At 39.6% G+C, this 12,759-nt stretch overlaps 1 protein-coding gene across 2 annotated transcripts in view; it reads left to right on the top strand.

Annotated features, from left to right (window-relative positions):
* Positions 1-12,759, top strand: part of LOC126399703 (myosin-16) — a 75,868-nt gene that overhangs the window by 33,414 nt on the left and 29,695 nt on the right. For both annotated transcript variants that reach the window (XM_050059883.1, XM_050059882.1), the window contains 4 exons: positions 2,551-2,778; positions 5,926-6,030; positions 7,620-7,706; positions 8,768-8,913. In XM_050059883.1, coding sequence (XP_049915840.1) covers positions 2,551-2,778; positions 5,926-6,030; positions 7,620-7,706; positions 8,768-8,913 — 566 coding nt within the window. The remainder of the gene's footprint in view (positions 1-2,550; positions 2,779-5,925; positions 6,031-7,619; positions 7,707-8,767; positions 8,914-12,759) is intronic.

Genomic DNA, 12,759 nt, shown 5'->3' with positions numbered 1-12,759 from the left:
GACAAAAAAATGTAGGCGCCCCGTGGTCCATTGCCCAATAGGAAATGTAGAATACTCAAAAGTACTTTAAAAGTGCTTGAGTTACTTTTCTCAGGGAGTAACGTTGGAAGTACTTTTAAAGTAATTGAGTTACTTTACTCAGGGAGTAACGCAGTAAAGTAACTGGTTACTTTTATAGAAAGTAACACAGTAACGTACTTTGATTACTTTTAAAGTAACCCTTACCCAACACTGATCTCGAGTAGTTGTCTGGCAGCCATCTTCCCTATGTGTCACATCATCCACCACCCTTTCCGTCTCCTGATGAGGATTAGCTCATATACATCAAATCTGACCTATGTCACCTAAGCAATGGTATGATACATATGAAACGTACAAGTATAACATATCCATGGTTTGCACACCACCAACATTGCATTCTGGCGACTGGGCTGTGCTAACCCTAGCAAACATTAAGGAACGTATAGACCCTAAAAACTAGGCAATGTTTGTAGTACAGCAGTTGTTCGCATACAGTGCTAAAAAAAAAATCCAAATGCCAAATACTTCCAGTGTTATCACCAACCTTAAGGCAATGCTAACACAACCTTCTTATAGCAGTTTTACTGGTGCTAACAGGAGAAACACAGGTGTATTTAATAACATTATTGATGGCTCCAGATCATTTAGGTGTTGCAGTGAGCAATACAGTAATGCCAATTTACGTCCACTTTAAGTTTTTGCCACTGACAGGCTCAGATTGTTATACTACCTGTCTGACAGCATTATGGAAAGCATCTCAACAGAGATAGAGCTTTTTGTTTAAGAATAAGATCCTTTGTGTTTAATCAGAAACAGCCCCGAAATCGCTATCGCCAAAGCTACCAGACTCCATTTAAGTAAACAATCATTTTAGTGTGTAGAGTCAGCTTATTTTTACATCAAACTGAATGAATAAGGGTTTATTTCAATCAAACCAGAGTAGGTGATTATTGGTACAGTGGTAATACAAATCAAGACAGTTTTTAAGAATTTTATTTTGTTTATGTTGACTTTGTATAAAATTTGTATAAAATTGCTCTTTATTTAATGTTGATGCTATTTCTGTTTGTGTTTCTGGTCAAACAAAAACAATCTTATTCTTAAAAAGGTCTATCTCTGTAGGGGTCCTTTCCATGATGTTGTCAGACACTTAAAATAATAATCTGAGCCTGTCAGTGGTGAAAAAAGGCATTTTAAGTGGACGTAAATTGACTGTATGCACATTCCCTGAATGGTGACATCGCAGCTGCTGCCAGCTGCAGCCCTCTCACTCAGAGCTGGACCAATTTCAAAAACTGTTTCTCTCATTAGTCACTTAGACACAAAAACATGGGAAAATAGAGTGTGAGTTTGAATAAACCAAAGATACCATGTACTTTCTGTGTTGAAGCTGTGATTAATGTCTTCTTGTGATACCTGCCAACATCTGTTCAGTTATCACTAGGTGAAAGTGTTAAAGGTGCAAATAACCTAACACGAGGATGGAAATGATGTGAGGAGGTCTCAGTAAAGGCAGGGAAAGAACTCGAACCAAATGCTTTTATGGAAATAAATGCAGATGGAAATGTGGTCGTCTGATCATTTCACAAATGCCCAGATATTTGGGTATGCTATTAGCTCGTTCCAAATGCCTTGCCCATGATGACTGGTCCATAAGAAAGTAACAGGAACCAGAGCAGGCTGCCGCAATCAGATCTTTTCACTCCTGTTATGGATGGCTGTTGACTAGGTCATCTGGTGTTTGGTAGAACTTGCTTATCAAGTCAGCATTGTACAGCACGTCACTGTGTTGCCTCCTCAGCTGTACTATATTAAGGCAGCTGCATTTTGACAAAGGGAAGGTTTCTTCTGACTTGAGGGAGGATAACTTTCATCTTGTGGTGGTAAGATACTATACTTTCTTTGTTTCAGCCACTTTTACTCAACTAAACTCTTCATATTAATGTTTTATCCCTTAGCCTTTTTTCTCTTTCTTTTAACTATTTGTCTCCTTACTAAAACAAAAGTATATTTGCTGTTTGGTTAAAGTTGTGTATCGATCAATGAAACAATCATAATATTTCTTTTGACGTAGCGATATTATTATGTAATAGCATACAGCAAATTAGAGCCATTTTGGTAAAATGCAACATGATTTGTTTTGTTCTGTTTATGTAGAATGTCTTAAAAAGTTTACAAGTTAAATATTGCAATTTTGTCAATGAGAAATTACTCTATCGGGAATTTGTAAATCATAAAAAAGGGGGTTTAAAAATGGAATTATCTTTTATCCATCTATTGTTTATTAAAATCTAACAAAAACTAGACCTGTAGCAGGTATACTGGCTTCCACAGCAAAACACAACAGAAAATCTTGATGATGAATAATGATTTATAATATGTCTAGCAAAAAAAAAGTCCAAAATGTGACATATATGGTACATGAAAATGACAAATAATTAGAGAATATATGCTCGAAATACTGTATCTAATACAACACTGACGTTAAGAGTTGTAGATCAAACTCTCTTTGTGTTTGTTCACCCGCAGGAGCAGGAGAGTGCCCAGGCGTCTGAGCAGCGCTGCGTCCAGCTGGAGAAGGCCCGGCGTGAGCTGGAGCGGCAGCTGTCAGGCCTGTCAGAGCGTCTGGAGGAGGAGGAGGCCTGCTCAACCCAGCTGGCCCTCCACAGGGATAGGCTGGAGGTAGAGTGCAGCAGCCTCAGGAGAGACCTGGATGAGCTGGAGAGCACCCTGACTGTGGCTGAGCACGCTAAACAGGTAGAACGTTACATGATCTTCACCAGAGGATCGCCTCCTGGCTCAGTGGCAGCACTGAGAGGGGTTGTGACATAAAGTTAATTAAAGACCATAAATTAAAGTTGGAGGGAAATCTTGATCTTGATCTTGAGTTACTCCAAAATAATACAGCAGCATATTTGCTGTTTCAAGTGTTCAGTTTTAGTTTAAAGGGATAGTTCACCCCAAAATTAGAAATATTCTTCCCCTTACCTTTAGTGCTATTTATCAATCTAGATTGTTTAGGTGTGAGTTTCCGAGTGTTGGAGATATTGGCCATAGAGATGGCTGCCTTCTGTCCAATATAATGGAATCAGATTGCTTGTCTCGGCTTGTCGTGCTGAGTAAGTGAATGTCCTAAAATGTCGAACTTTTCCTTAAAGTTATATTGTAGCTAATTGGCAGCAGCAATCCGCTTTTCCTCTGTTTTGTCACATGTACTTTTATGTAGTTAAGCAGCCTGGAAACCAGACGAACCTGTGAGGTCCTGTATTATTTGCTCTGGCAGATACTTATGTGCCCCCCGTCCTGTTAGGACAGATTTCCAGCAGTCCTGTCCCAGGTCGAGCCAATCACAACCGTTTATCTAATATGGGGCATGTTTCATACGATGACTGACAACTTGGGAAGCCTTAGTGCATTACTTTCTGATGTCGTTGTTGGCTTGTGCACCCTTGCGTCAGGGACATGATGGCGATCATAAACCAAGCTTAGTAAAGAGGAGTGTCACTAAGGCTTTTTTAAAAACAACCAAGACGGCAGCAGCTGATGTGAAACTTTCTGCTGAAGTACCATTATCAAAATCTGAGGATGAACAACTTTCCTGGGGGCCTGGCTCTAGCTTATTGGTAAAGGCTGTTGGGGCTGTATGCAGCCTGAAAGAAATGCCTGCAAACAATACTCAGCTCTTTAAAAAAGTAACCTCCAACATAATTTTTTGTTTTTTAAAAAAATATTCATATTTCTATTTACATATTCTTCATAAGAAAGATTTTAAAAAAAAATATGATAAAAATCGTATTGCCTTTGTTTGAGCTTGTTTCAATGATCCTTTTATTTATAACAAGGACTACAAAAAAGGTTGTATTGTGCTGATGTCTCAGTTGCCAACTAGCTAGCTAGCTAATGTTTGGAAATTGCTGATTTATGCATGACAGGCCCACAATCTTACATACTTCCATGTCGCATGGCCCCTCTTTGACGGTATATGACGCCCGTAGTTGCTTCACTTTTTTCCACTAATATCAGTGCAGACTGGCAGGGTAATATGGGTTGATAACATTAGCCTACAGAGCACTGCTAGTGGCCTGGTAATGAAGCAGTGCTCTTTTTTTTATGATGACCTGTTTGATCGATGGGCGACATGGTGGTGTGGTGGTTAGCACTGTCACCTCACAGCAAGAGGGTTCCCGGTTCGATCCCAGGTGTGGGAGCCCCTCTGTGTGGAGTTTGCATGTTTTCCCCGTTTCAGCCTGGGTTCTCTCCAGGCACTCCGGCTTCCTCCCACAGTCCAAAGACATGCAGATTGGGGGCTAGGTTAAGTGATAATTCTAAATTGTCTGTAGGTGTGAATGTGAGCGTGAATGGTTGTCTGTCTCTATGTGTCAGCCCTGCTGGCAACCTGTCCAGGGTGTACCCCGCCTCTCGCCCAATGTCAGCTGGGATAGGCTCCAGCCCCCCCGCGACCCCCAAGAGGATAAGCGGTTAGAAAATGGATGGATGGATGTTTGATCGATTGATAGCCATCAGATAAAAGGCAAATGTCACAGTGATAATACCATTATTGCCATAGTTCATACTTGTGTCTGTTTATGTACATGCCATCGAAGTATACTGCTGATGTATCGGAGTCTTGACGGGTGTTCCATATCATAGGGAAAAACTTCTACTAATACCCCTTGTAACTCTGTTCTGAAGGACAAAGGGGCAATTTGAAAATAAAGAGTGAGAGGACTGAACATACAGAGCTCTTAGCAAAGTAACAGGTAGGCATGTCTATCAAGGAAACTACAAAAGGTTTGCATACTATAGAGCAGGTCTCATTTTGACCTATATCTGTGTTATATATTTTAGTGCCTTCCTGTTTGATGATTCCCGTTTGTACTTTTGAAGCTCTGTCTCGTCTATGTAGACACTAACAAGCAGAGGCTGCTCTGACATCTCCATTACAGCCCCTCAACAAACCCCTTTATCTGTTTCACTGAGGTGTATCAGAGGATTATGATGTTATCTTTGTCTAGGAATGCCACAAGAATGTACCGTACTGTGAGGATTGTTATAAAGAGTTTTCAGTGGTGCAGGGTGCTGCTGATTTAGTATCTGCAAATTAGCAGCGATTAATATGATGTGGGTCGTGGTTTTAAGAACTTAAGAACCTCTGGCAATATGATTTTTTTCTTAACTGGTCTCCCACGTGGTAGAGATACCTTAAGTGTGAGAGAGCTCCTTTACAGTGGATTCAACAAGACCAGACCTGTGTAAGTTGACACAGGGCTTTGAAAAAAAAAAAAATGACATGGCCGTGTCTAATATTTGTGGTATGCTGTCATAACAGACATTTTGAGCAGACGTGATGTGTTTGAGCCGAAGCAGCACAGGTTTAGAGCAGAATTCACCCATTTGTCTGATATGAAACGTGTGATAAAAGAATAGGCATACAATTAACACCACAATATGTCTTTTGCCGCAATCTGCAGGGATGTGTTTGCAGTCCAGTGGTCTAACAGATTTAAAACTATCACACGTGTCCACAATAAGAGCCAGGGTTTCACATGCAAGTAAGGCTTTGATGTCCAGAAGAGAGAGGCCAAATGATGACGTCTGTTTCTGTCATGTAAGAAGATAATTGTTTTACGGTCCGGCTGCAAAGTCAGACCCCGCAGATGGAAACCACTGTACTCACAAGCCAACATGGCTGCTTGCCTGTAACAAAAACATTCAGAACCACAGAAAGAAGGGCTTTAGCAGGTAGATTAGAACAAAATCTTGTGTACACTGATAAGTGGTACTTAGCATGATACTTTTTTGTGATTGGTTTGGTCAACACTGAATGTGGATTTCCTAATGGGTTACAGGAATAATGTTTTTTAAAGGAGAATTTTGCTTATGACTATTTTCTCTCTCTTTCAGTCATCAGACAGTGAGTTAAGGAGACTGTCGGAAGAGCTTTTTCAGAGGGACAAGACAGTGCAGAAGCTCCAGAAGGAGAAAGACCATCTGGTGGAGCTCAGCCAGGTAAGAGCACCATGGGTGTTGTAAAAAAATACTTAACCCTCCCAAATGAGCATTTGTATATCAATTAATCACCCCATGATATATATTTAATTAGTAAAGGGGAACAATGAAGTCAAAAAACAGAGAAAAATTTCTCGATGAATTGCCATAGGGGTCGTTTAATAATAATAAAACTATATCAATGCATCCATTTATAAACGCTCACATTTTTGCTAAAATCTTACTTTTTTTTAAAAGAGTTGAAAGTGAAACTTATTTATGCTCTCTTAAAAGCCAAAGCAAACAAACTAAGTGATGGAGACAGTGGTAGACCAGCAGCTCCCATGTTCAGCAAGGTAAAATTGCTGTTTTTGTCAATGGAGTCTGGCTTTCAAGAGAGAATATATTTAATTTTTGCTTGTAGTTCAGTTTGTGGTTGGAAAGAGCTGTCTGTTTGAGAAGTACTGAGCATACAAATGGATAAATGAGACTTTGATTATACTGCAGGGGTTTTGTAAGAGTTTGTAAACTGATGTTTTTATGTAGTTTTTCCGTTGTCAAACGTGGACCCCTATGACTTCAATTCATTGAGAATTTTCTCAATTTTTTCATTCACTAGAGGCAAACCAGAAAAACTAGTTTTCCTCACCAATCAACATAACATGGGGTAATTAACTGATATACAAATAATCATTTGTAGGGTGAAGTGTTCCTTTAAGTAGACCCTGAGGTTAGATTTATTTCCAAAGTCGAGATTAAACTTTGAGGATTTACTACTGTAAGATATACCACAGAGTCAGCTATCATCAAGATTTATGTCAGACTCAATGTAAACTATGTAAACTATACCAGTACTTAGACAGCATGTCATGCTGTTTGACTGTATTTGTGATTGTTTATTAGTGATATTGATAGCCTCGTACCATTTATCAGAGTATAGAGAAATACCTCATGTGCTGACTTGACTGAGAATAAAACATCAGTTCAGGAAAATAGATCCACATGGCCTGTGGGCCTGCCAAAAGTGGCACTCGTGATAAATGTGCTCCCCATCAGACACACAGCACTCTCTGCTTTGAAAAATGGAACAGATGCCTTGAGATCTATAGAAATCTTTACCCTCAACAACCTCATCATACTCTGTGGCAGAAAGAACAGGCCCTGTTCACTAATTTCTCCCAGATGCTTTGACCCACAGTAGCAGTCTGCATCATTGTGTAATCTGTGGGAACAATTTAGTATCAAGTCTCATTATCCTTGTATTTGTTGAACATGTGTTAGATTTTGGATTTAGTCTACAGTACAAAGAGAAGCATATGAAAAAAGATTAATCAATTTTTTTTTAAAAGCATTTGAGCTATTTTCGTGAGTTTATGCACAGAGTCACTGGTGTATGCTTTTGTTTCCAGCTGATGGAAAGACAGAGAAAATCTCTGATCCGTCAGATCAAACTGGGGATGACTTCTGACATTTTCTTTGCAACCAAACAACTCCTATCATTCCATGAGCCAATGTGGCAGACAGATGGATGTGAGGCAATGCTATGGTGGATCAGTGATTAAGCGACACATGTGCAGCCCAGGCTCAAACATCTTGTTTCACCCCAAAAGCAGGCCATCGAGGACCTGCAGAGCGAAGAGGAGAAGGTGAACCTACTGACCAAAGAGAAAACCAAGCTACAGATGCAAGCTGAAGATGTAAGTTCATATTATGTACATTAGCTAACATTAGCCACTGCATGCTATTGATCATCAAACCAAGATGTAGCTGAACTGTGCATGGTGTGTTTTACCGTTATGAATTCAACTTTGAATTTAAGAGAAAGACTGCTATATGTTCTTTAAAGCTTATAAAGTCATGTTTTAATTTAACTAAAACTTGCAAAAAAAATGTTTTGGCCATTTGGGGGCAGTGTAAACACGCTGTCAGCACAACACTGACCTCATGTCGCCTTTTAAGCTGATACGGCTAACATGTTAGCAAACGACTGCTTCTTCATGCACCCACCAGACATGAAGCAACATTATCATTAATTTGGAATCTTAAATCTGTCCCAGCGTGAGTGTAAATTGATGTTCACGTTCCTCATGTTGCTTTTAGCTCTGACTTGCTCTCCTCAAACTCCTGAGAAACATATCTGGCTCTTGTTGTTGTTGTTGTTGCTAAATGCTCCACTGTCCACACCAGCTGGTCGCTAACTAGACAAAGAAACAGATTGAAAACAGTAACAATAGTTCCTTTAACAGCTAGAGAACTATTTATTGAATAAACTCTATGATAACTGAGCATTTTATTAGATTTCCTCATATCAGAAAAAAACTATAATGACTGGACCAAATCTGATTTTTGATTAAATGTAAGTGTAAGACCAATGTATCGGTCTAACCTTTGTATCCAACAGAAGCCCACATGCTGCACACATTAAATACTGTCGTAATATTAAGGTCATGAACCAACTATTTGACAATAATATGAGGAATGGAAACTCAAGGTTATTTGACTTAATTGTAACCCTGTTAGCCAGTGGGCCTTGGCAAATCTGAGGAGACATTTAATACATGTAATTTTATGCATAAAAATAGTTGTAATAAATTGTCAATATAAAAAAATATTGATTATTGGCACAAAATATGTAGCCATTGGCAATTTTAGTGGATAAAATCCACCATAGCCTTCTACATTTGAACCCGACTTTTAACTACCTTTTGCAGCTCTATTGCATTATGATCACTGTATTTTGTGTCTTGTTGGTGTTCAGTTGGAGTACCAGCTAGAGCAAGAGCGCCGTCAGCGTGGAGAGCTGGAGAAGAGCAGGAGGAAGTTGGAGGGTGACACCAGATCCAGACAGGAGAGTCTAGGAGAGATGGAGAAGAATAGGAGCGGGCTGGAAGAACTCATCAAAAGGTAAAGGACATGCAAACTAACATCATAGATTTTACAGCATGTGAAAAAAAATCTAAGTGTCGGTGCATAACAATAATGGGGCAGCAAAAGAAAAGAACATAACATTTAGATAAACAACTATTAGACCCTTTAAAGCTTAAATTACATTCTGCTATTGACCAATGTGATATTTATTTTTAGTTAGCAGTGTGGCTTTATGCATTGCAATCTGCATTGCATCTGTCTATTGGTTGGTCCACCACTTTGGTCAAGACCAAAATATTGTAACAGCTGTTGAACAGATTCCCATGACTGGTTCTTTGAGAAAAAAAGTGCTCATGAATATGCTGATCACCTGAATTTTCATCTAATGCCACCAGCAGGTGAAATGTATTCAGAAAAAAAAATTCAACATCTACTTTGTAAATTGGCACAAATTTTGTATAGCCATTGATGATTCCTGTACAATGGATGCTTATAACTTTGTTGATCCTTGGACTTTTGCATTACCATGAGGATGGCATTTCTTTGTTTCAGCAAAATATCTCACCAAGTATTTGATGGATCTTCATGAAACTTTGTACAGATATTCATGTTCCCCTTAGGATGAATTGTAATACTTCTGGTGATTTCTTAACTTTTTCTCTAGCCCCAGGTCAAAATACCTGCAAAATTAATGACATTCCCATCAGCCTAGCTACATTTTATGTCTAGTGGTAATTAGCGAATGATAGCATGCTAACATGCTAAACTACGATGGTGACCATGGAAAACATTTTACCTGCTAAACATCAGCATGCTAGCTTTGTCATTGTAGCTGTAAGCTTGTTAGCATGCTGATGTTAGCATTTAGCTCAAAGTGCTGCTGTGCGGACATACAGCCTCACAGAGCTGCTAGCATGGCTGTAGACTCCCAGTAGACCTTTGAGCAGGCCCCAAAAATCCTGAAGTCTGACCCAGGTCGAGCCACAGTAGCAGGTTTGGGCCGATGTCCCACTTACCGCTTTGTGCACTAGCAGACATTTGTGACATGGGATGTGTGTGTAAATAGCCGCTCGGAGTGCTAGAGCACACTCTGGCACAAACTAGACCGTTTGTAAACTTGGGACGCTGATGTAATATACTGTTTGATTCAGAGCACAAGGCTCTCAGAGCCGCAGAGTGAACAATGGACCCAGAGCAGCAGAGAACCAAGTGCAGTGAATGTGAAATTTTACTCTTCATGATTCAGATTTAGAAACAGAACACCGGAATTCTGATGAGAAACTGACCCAATTGATGCCCGAGGAAATGTTAAAAAATTATGGCCCTGTAAGAATCAGAGCTTTAACTCTTGGTCTCTCTTCGACAATCTTTCCTATTAATAGGTAAACAGATTGGTATTGTACACATGAGCATGATGTGTACAGTTAACTGAGGCACGTTACAAGATACCTTTCTTCTTTCTTTTTTTTTTTTTTTTTTTTGAAGTTCAGGTCATCATTATTCTGTGGAATAACTTGTAATCAGACATAAAGTGTGGGGAAAAAAAATGAGTAGGCTAAACCATACCCTCCAGCCAGTGATCAAACGGGAATAACAGCCACATAAATATAGACATTTTCAGGTATGCATTTATGCCAACATGACTTAGGCTTTAAAGTTACCTCATAAACATTTATATCAGCCTTCAATCAAAAACAAATACACAGTAAAATGATTTTCATGAGATTTACTCTAGAACTCATGCGTGTGACAACAGGTCTTATCCACAGCTGTCTGTGGATGTACCATTCAAACAAGAGCTGCTGTGATCGTATCTTTTAACCCCAGGAAAGAGACAAACTAAAGGACTCCAAAAAGTTATTGACAGTCTGAGATGATGCTCCTGTCCTGAGGGAGAAGGAGATGGACTGTGAAGCTATAATATGTAATATACCCGCTCCACAGTCCAGTCATCCCCACTTTGAGGTTTGCCCCCCCTACCCCCACTTCAGGTATTCAATATAACATCCTAACATGTTGCTATCTGTACTTTACCTTGCAGCAACAATCACCTGAAGACAAGAACCAATGCAAACACGCGCATACTTATTGAGCATGGATCACTGAACATCCCCATTTCCAATACAAAGTTAAAACTTGTTGCCTTTGGCATCAATATTTGCGTGGCCCTCCATCTCTGTGAGTGTTAATAAAAAGCGAGTTACTCACCTTGTTGCTAAGGTGCTGTGTTTTCCAAACAGAATATGAAATCTGTCACTCAGTTTGACTCAGCTCCAAACTCAAAGATTTATTTGCATTAAGTTTCGCCAAAAAAGTATGTTCCCAAGGCATGTAGCAGTAAATTAGGGAAATAATGCATGCAATGAATGCATAAATAATTGTGATATACTGCCTATGGAATGACACAACTGGTTACAGATGACACTTACAGAAAACTGTGGCTTCTGTCAACTACAGTAAATAGAATTATTGTAGAGACAAATAAATGCACTCATGAAGGCATCCTGCATGTGATGCATTTTATTTTATTTTATTTTTCAGTTAAAAGAGAAACTGTCTCACTGCCTATGAAAGAAGTGGAAACATGCACAGCATTGTCTCTTTTCACAATAACCCTGTTGCATCTTAGCCAGTACAGAACATTTATGTAATGGACCCCTTTATCTGAATGGCAAATAGACATTACTTTAAACAGATAAAGGAAGCAGTAATATTACGTATAGTATTGTATGTCTGAAAAGGGGTTTTTATTATCCTGCCAGTTCTGCCCATAGACTGTATAAAAATAATTGACATAGCTACTGTGACATCACCCATTGGTTTAAGGTCTCCCATTTGAAGACCGCTTTGCTTTTTTTGTTTTTTTAGGTGTTCATTTTTTTTTTTTTTTTTTTTTTGGAGCCAGAAGTGACTATGTTTGGTCGAGAGGTTGGAGCTGTGGAGGAGCGAGGGGTGACTCAGTGTCTTGAAGGATGGCTTGCGGACAGTTTGTTATTCAAGCAGCCCTTCCCCTAAATATGCATAACTCTAAGACTTAATAAAATGTAAAAAAAAAAAAATCAACCCCTGTACAGTTGTCATGAACGTTGAAATGAGACCAAAACCATTTTTTGTACCAGGCTGTAAACATGTTTATTTATGCTGTAGGGTTGGACATCTTAACATGGGGGTTCAATGGGGATTCACTCTGTTTTGGAGCCAGCCTCTAGTGACCATTTAAGGAACTGCAGTTTTTGGGACATCTGCATTGGCTTTTGTTTTCAGCCCCGGAGGTTGCCAGTTGGTTCTGCCACATGAACAGCTTTAGAGGTTTGAGAGGGTTAATGGGCTGAAAATACTAAAGGGAAGAAAACACTAAAATGTTGTGTAAATTTGGCTAAAGTTTCATTACCGATAATAACATTTTAGGCATTCATAATGAATATAGACTTCTATCTCCAATTCTTCCATTGTTCTCTGTCTAACAACTGTTCTTTGTGGCAAGCCACTTCAGTAGCCAAGTGATGATCATCAAAGATGGATGATTAGCTCTGTGTTAGGGGGTTCCAGCTTTATGTATCACCTGGAGGCTGCAAAAACTGTGATGGGTCAGCTTGGACTGCTTATGCTTTCTCCTAGGCTCTCCTTTTCAGTATGACACATCCAACAAAGCCATTTAATTGCAAACCTAATCGGCGGCTGTGGCCGTGCTGCGGCCGCGCTGCCTGCTCTCTCCGGTTTTACGCCAGGCTCGGCTCCTTTCAAAGACTCCTTGCGAAGCACTCCTCCGGGGTTTTTTTGGACCTAATTGTATTGCAGAGTTTTGCACAGCGGTGACCGGATCTTTGCTCTCAAACCACAAAAAAATGTGATGGCACGGATCTTTGCTCTCAAACCACAAAA

This window comes from Epinephelus moara, chromosome 13 (genome assembly GCF_006386435.1).
Source record: "Epinephelus moara isolate mb chromosome 13, YSFRI_EMoa_1.0, whole genome shotgun sequence".
Lineage (NCBI taxonomy): Eukaryota > Metazoa > Chordata > Actinopteri > Perciformes > Serranidae > Epinephelus > Epinephelus moara.
The sequence above is the reverse complement of the archived record's forward strand: the minus strand, read 5'-3'. Positions and strand labels throughout refer to the sequence as shown.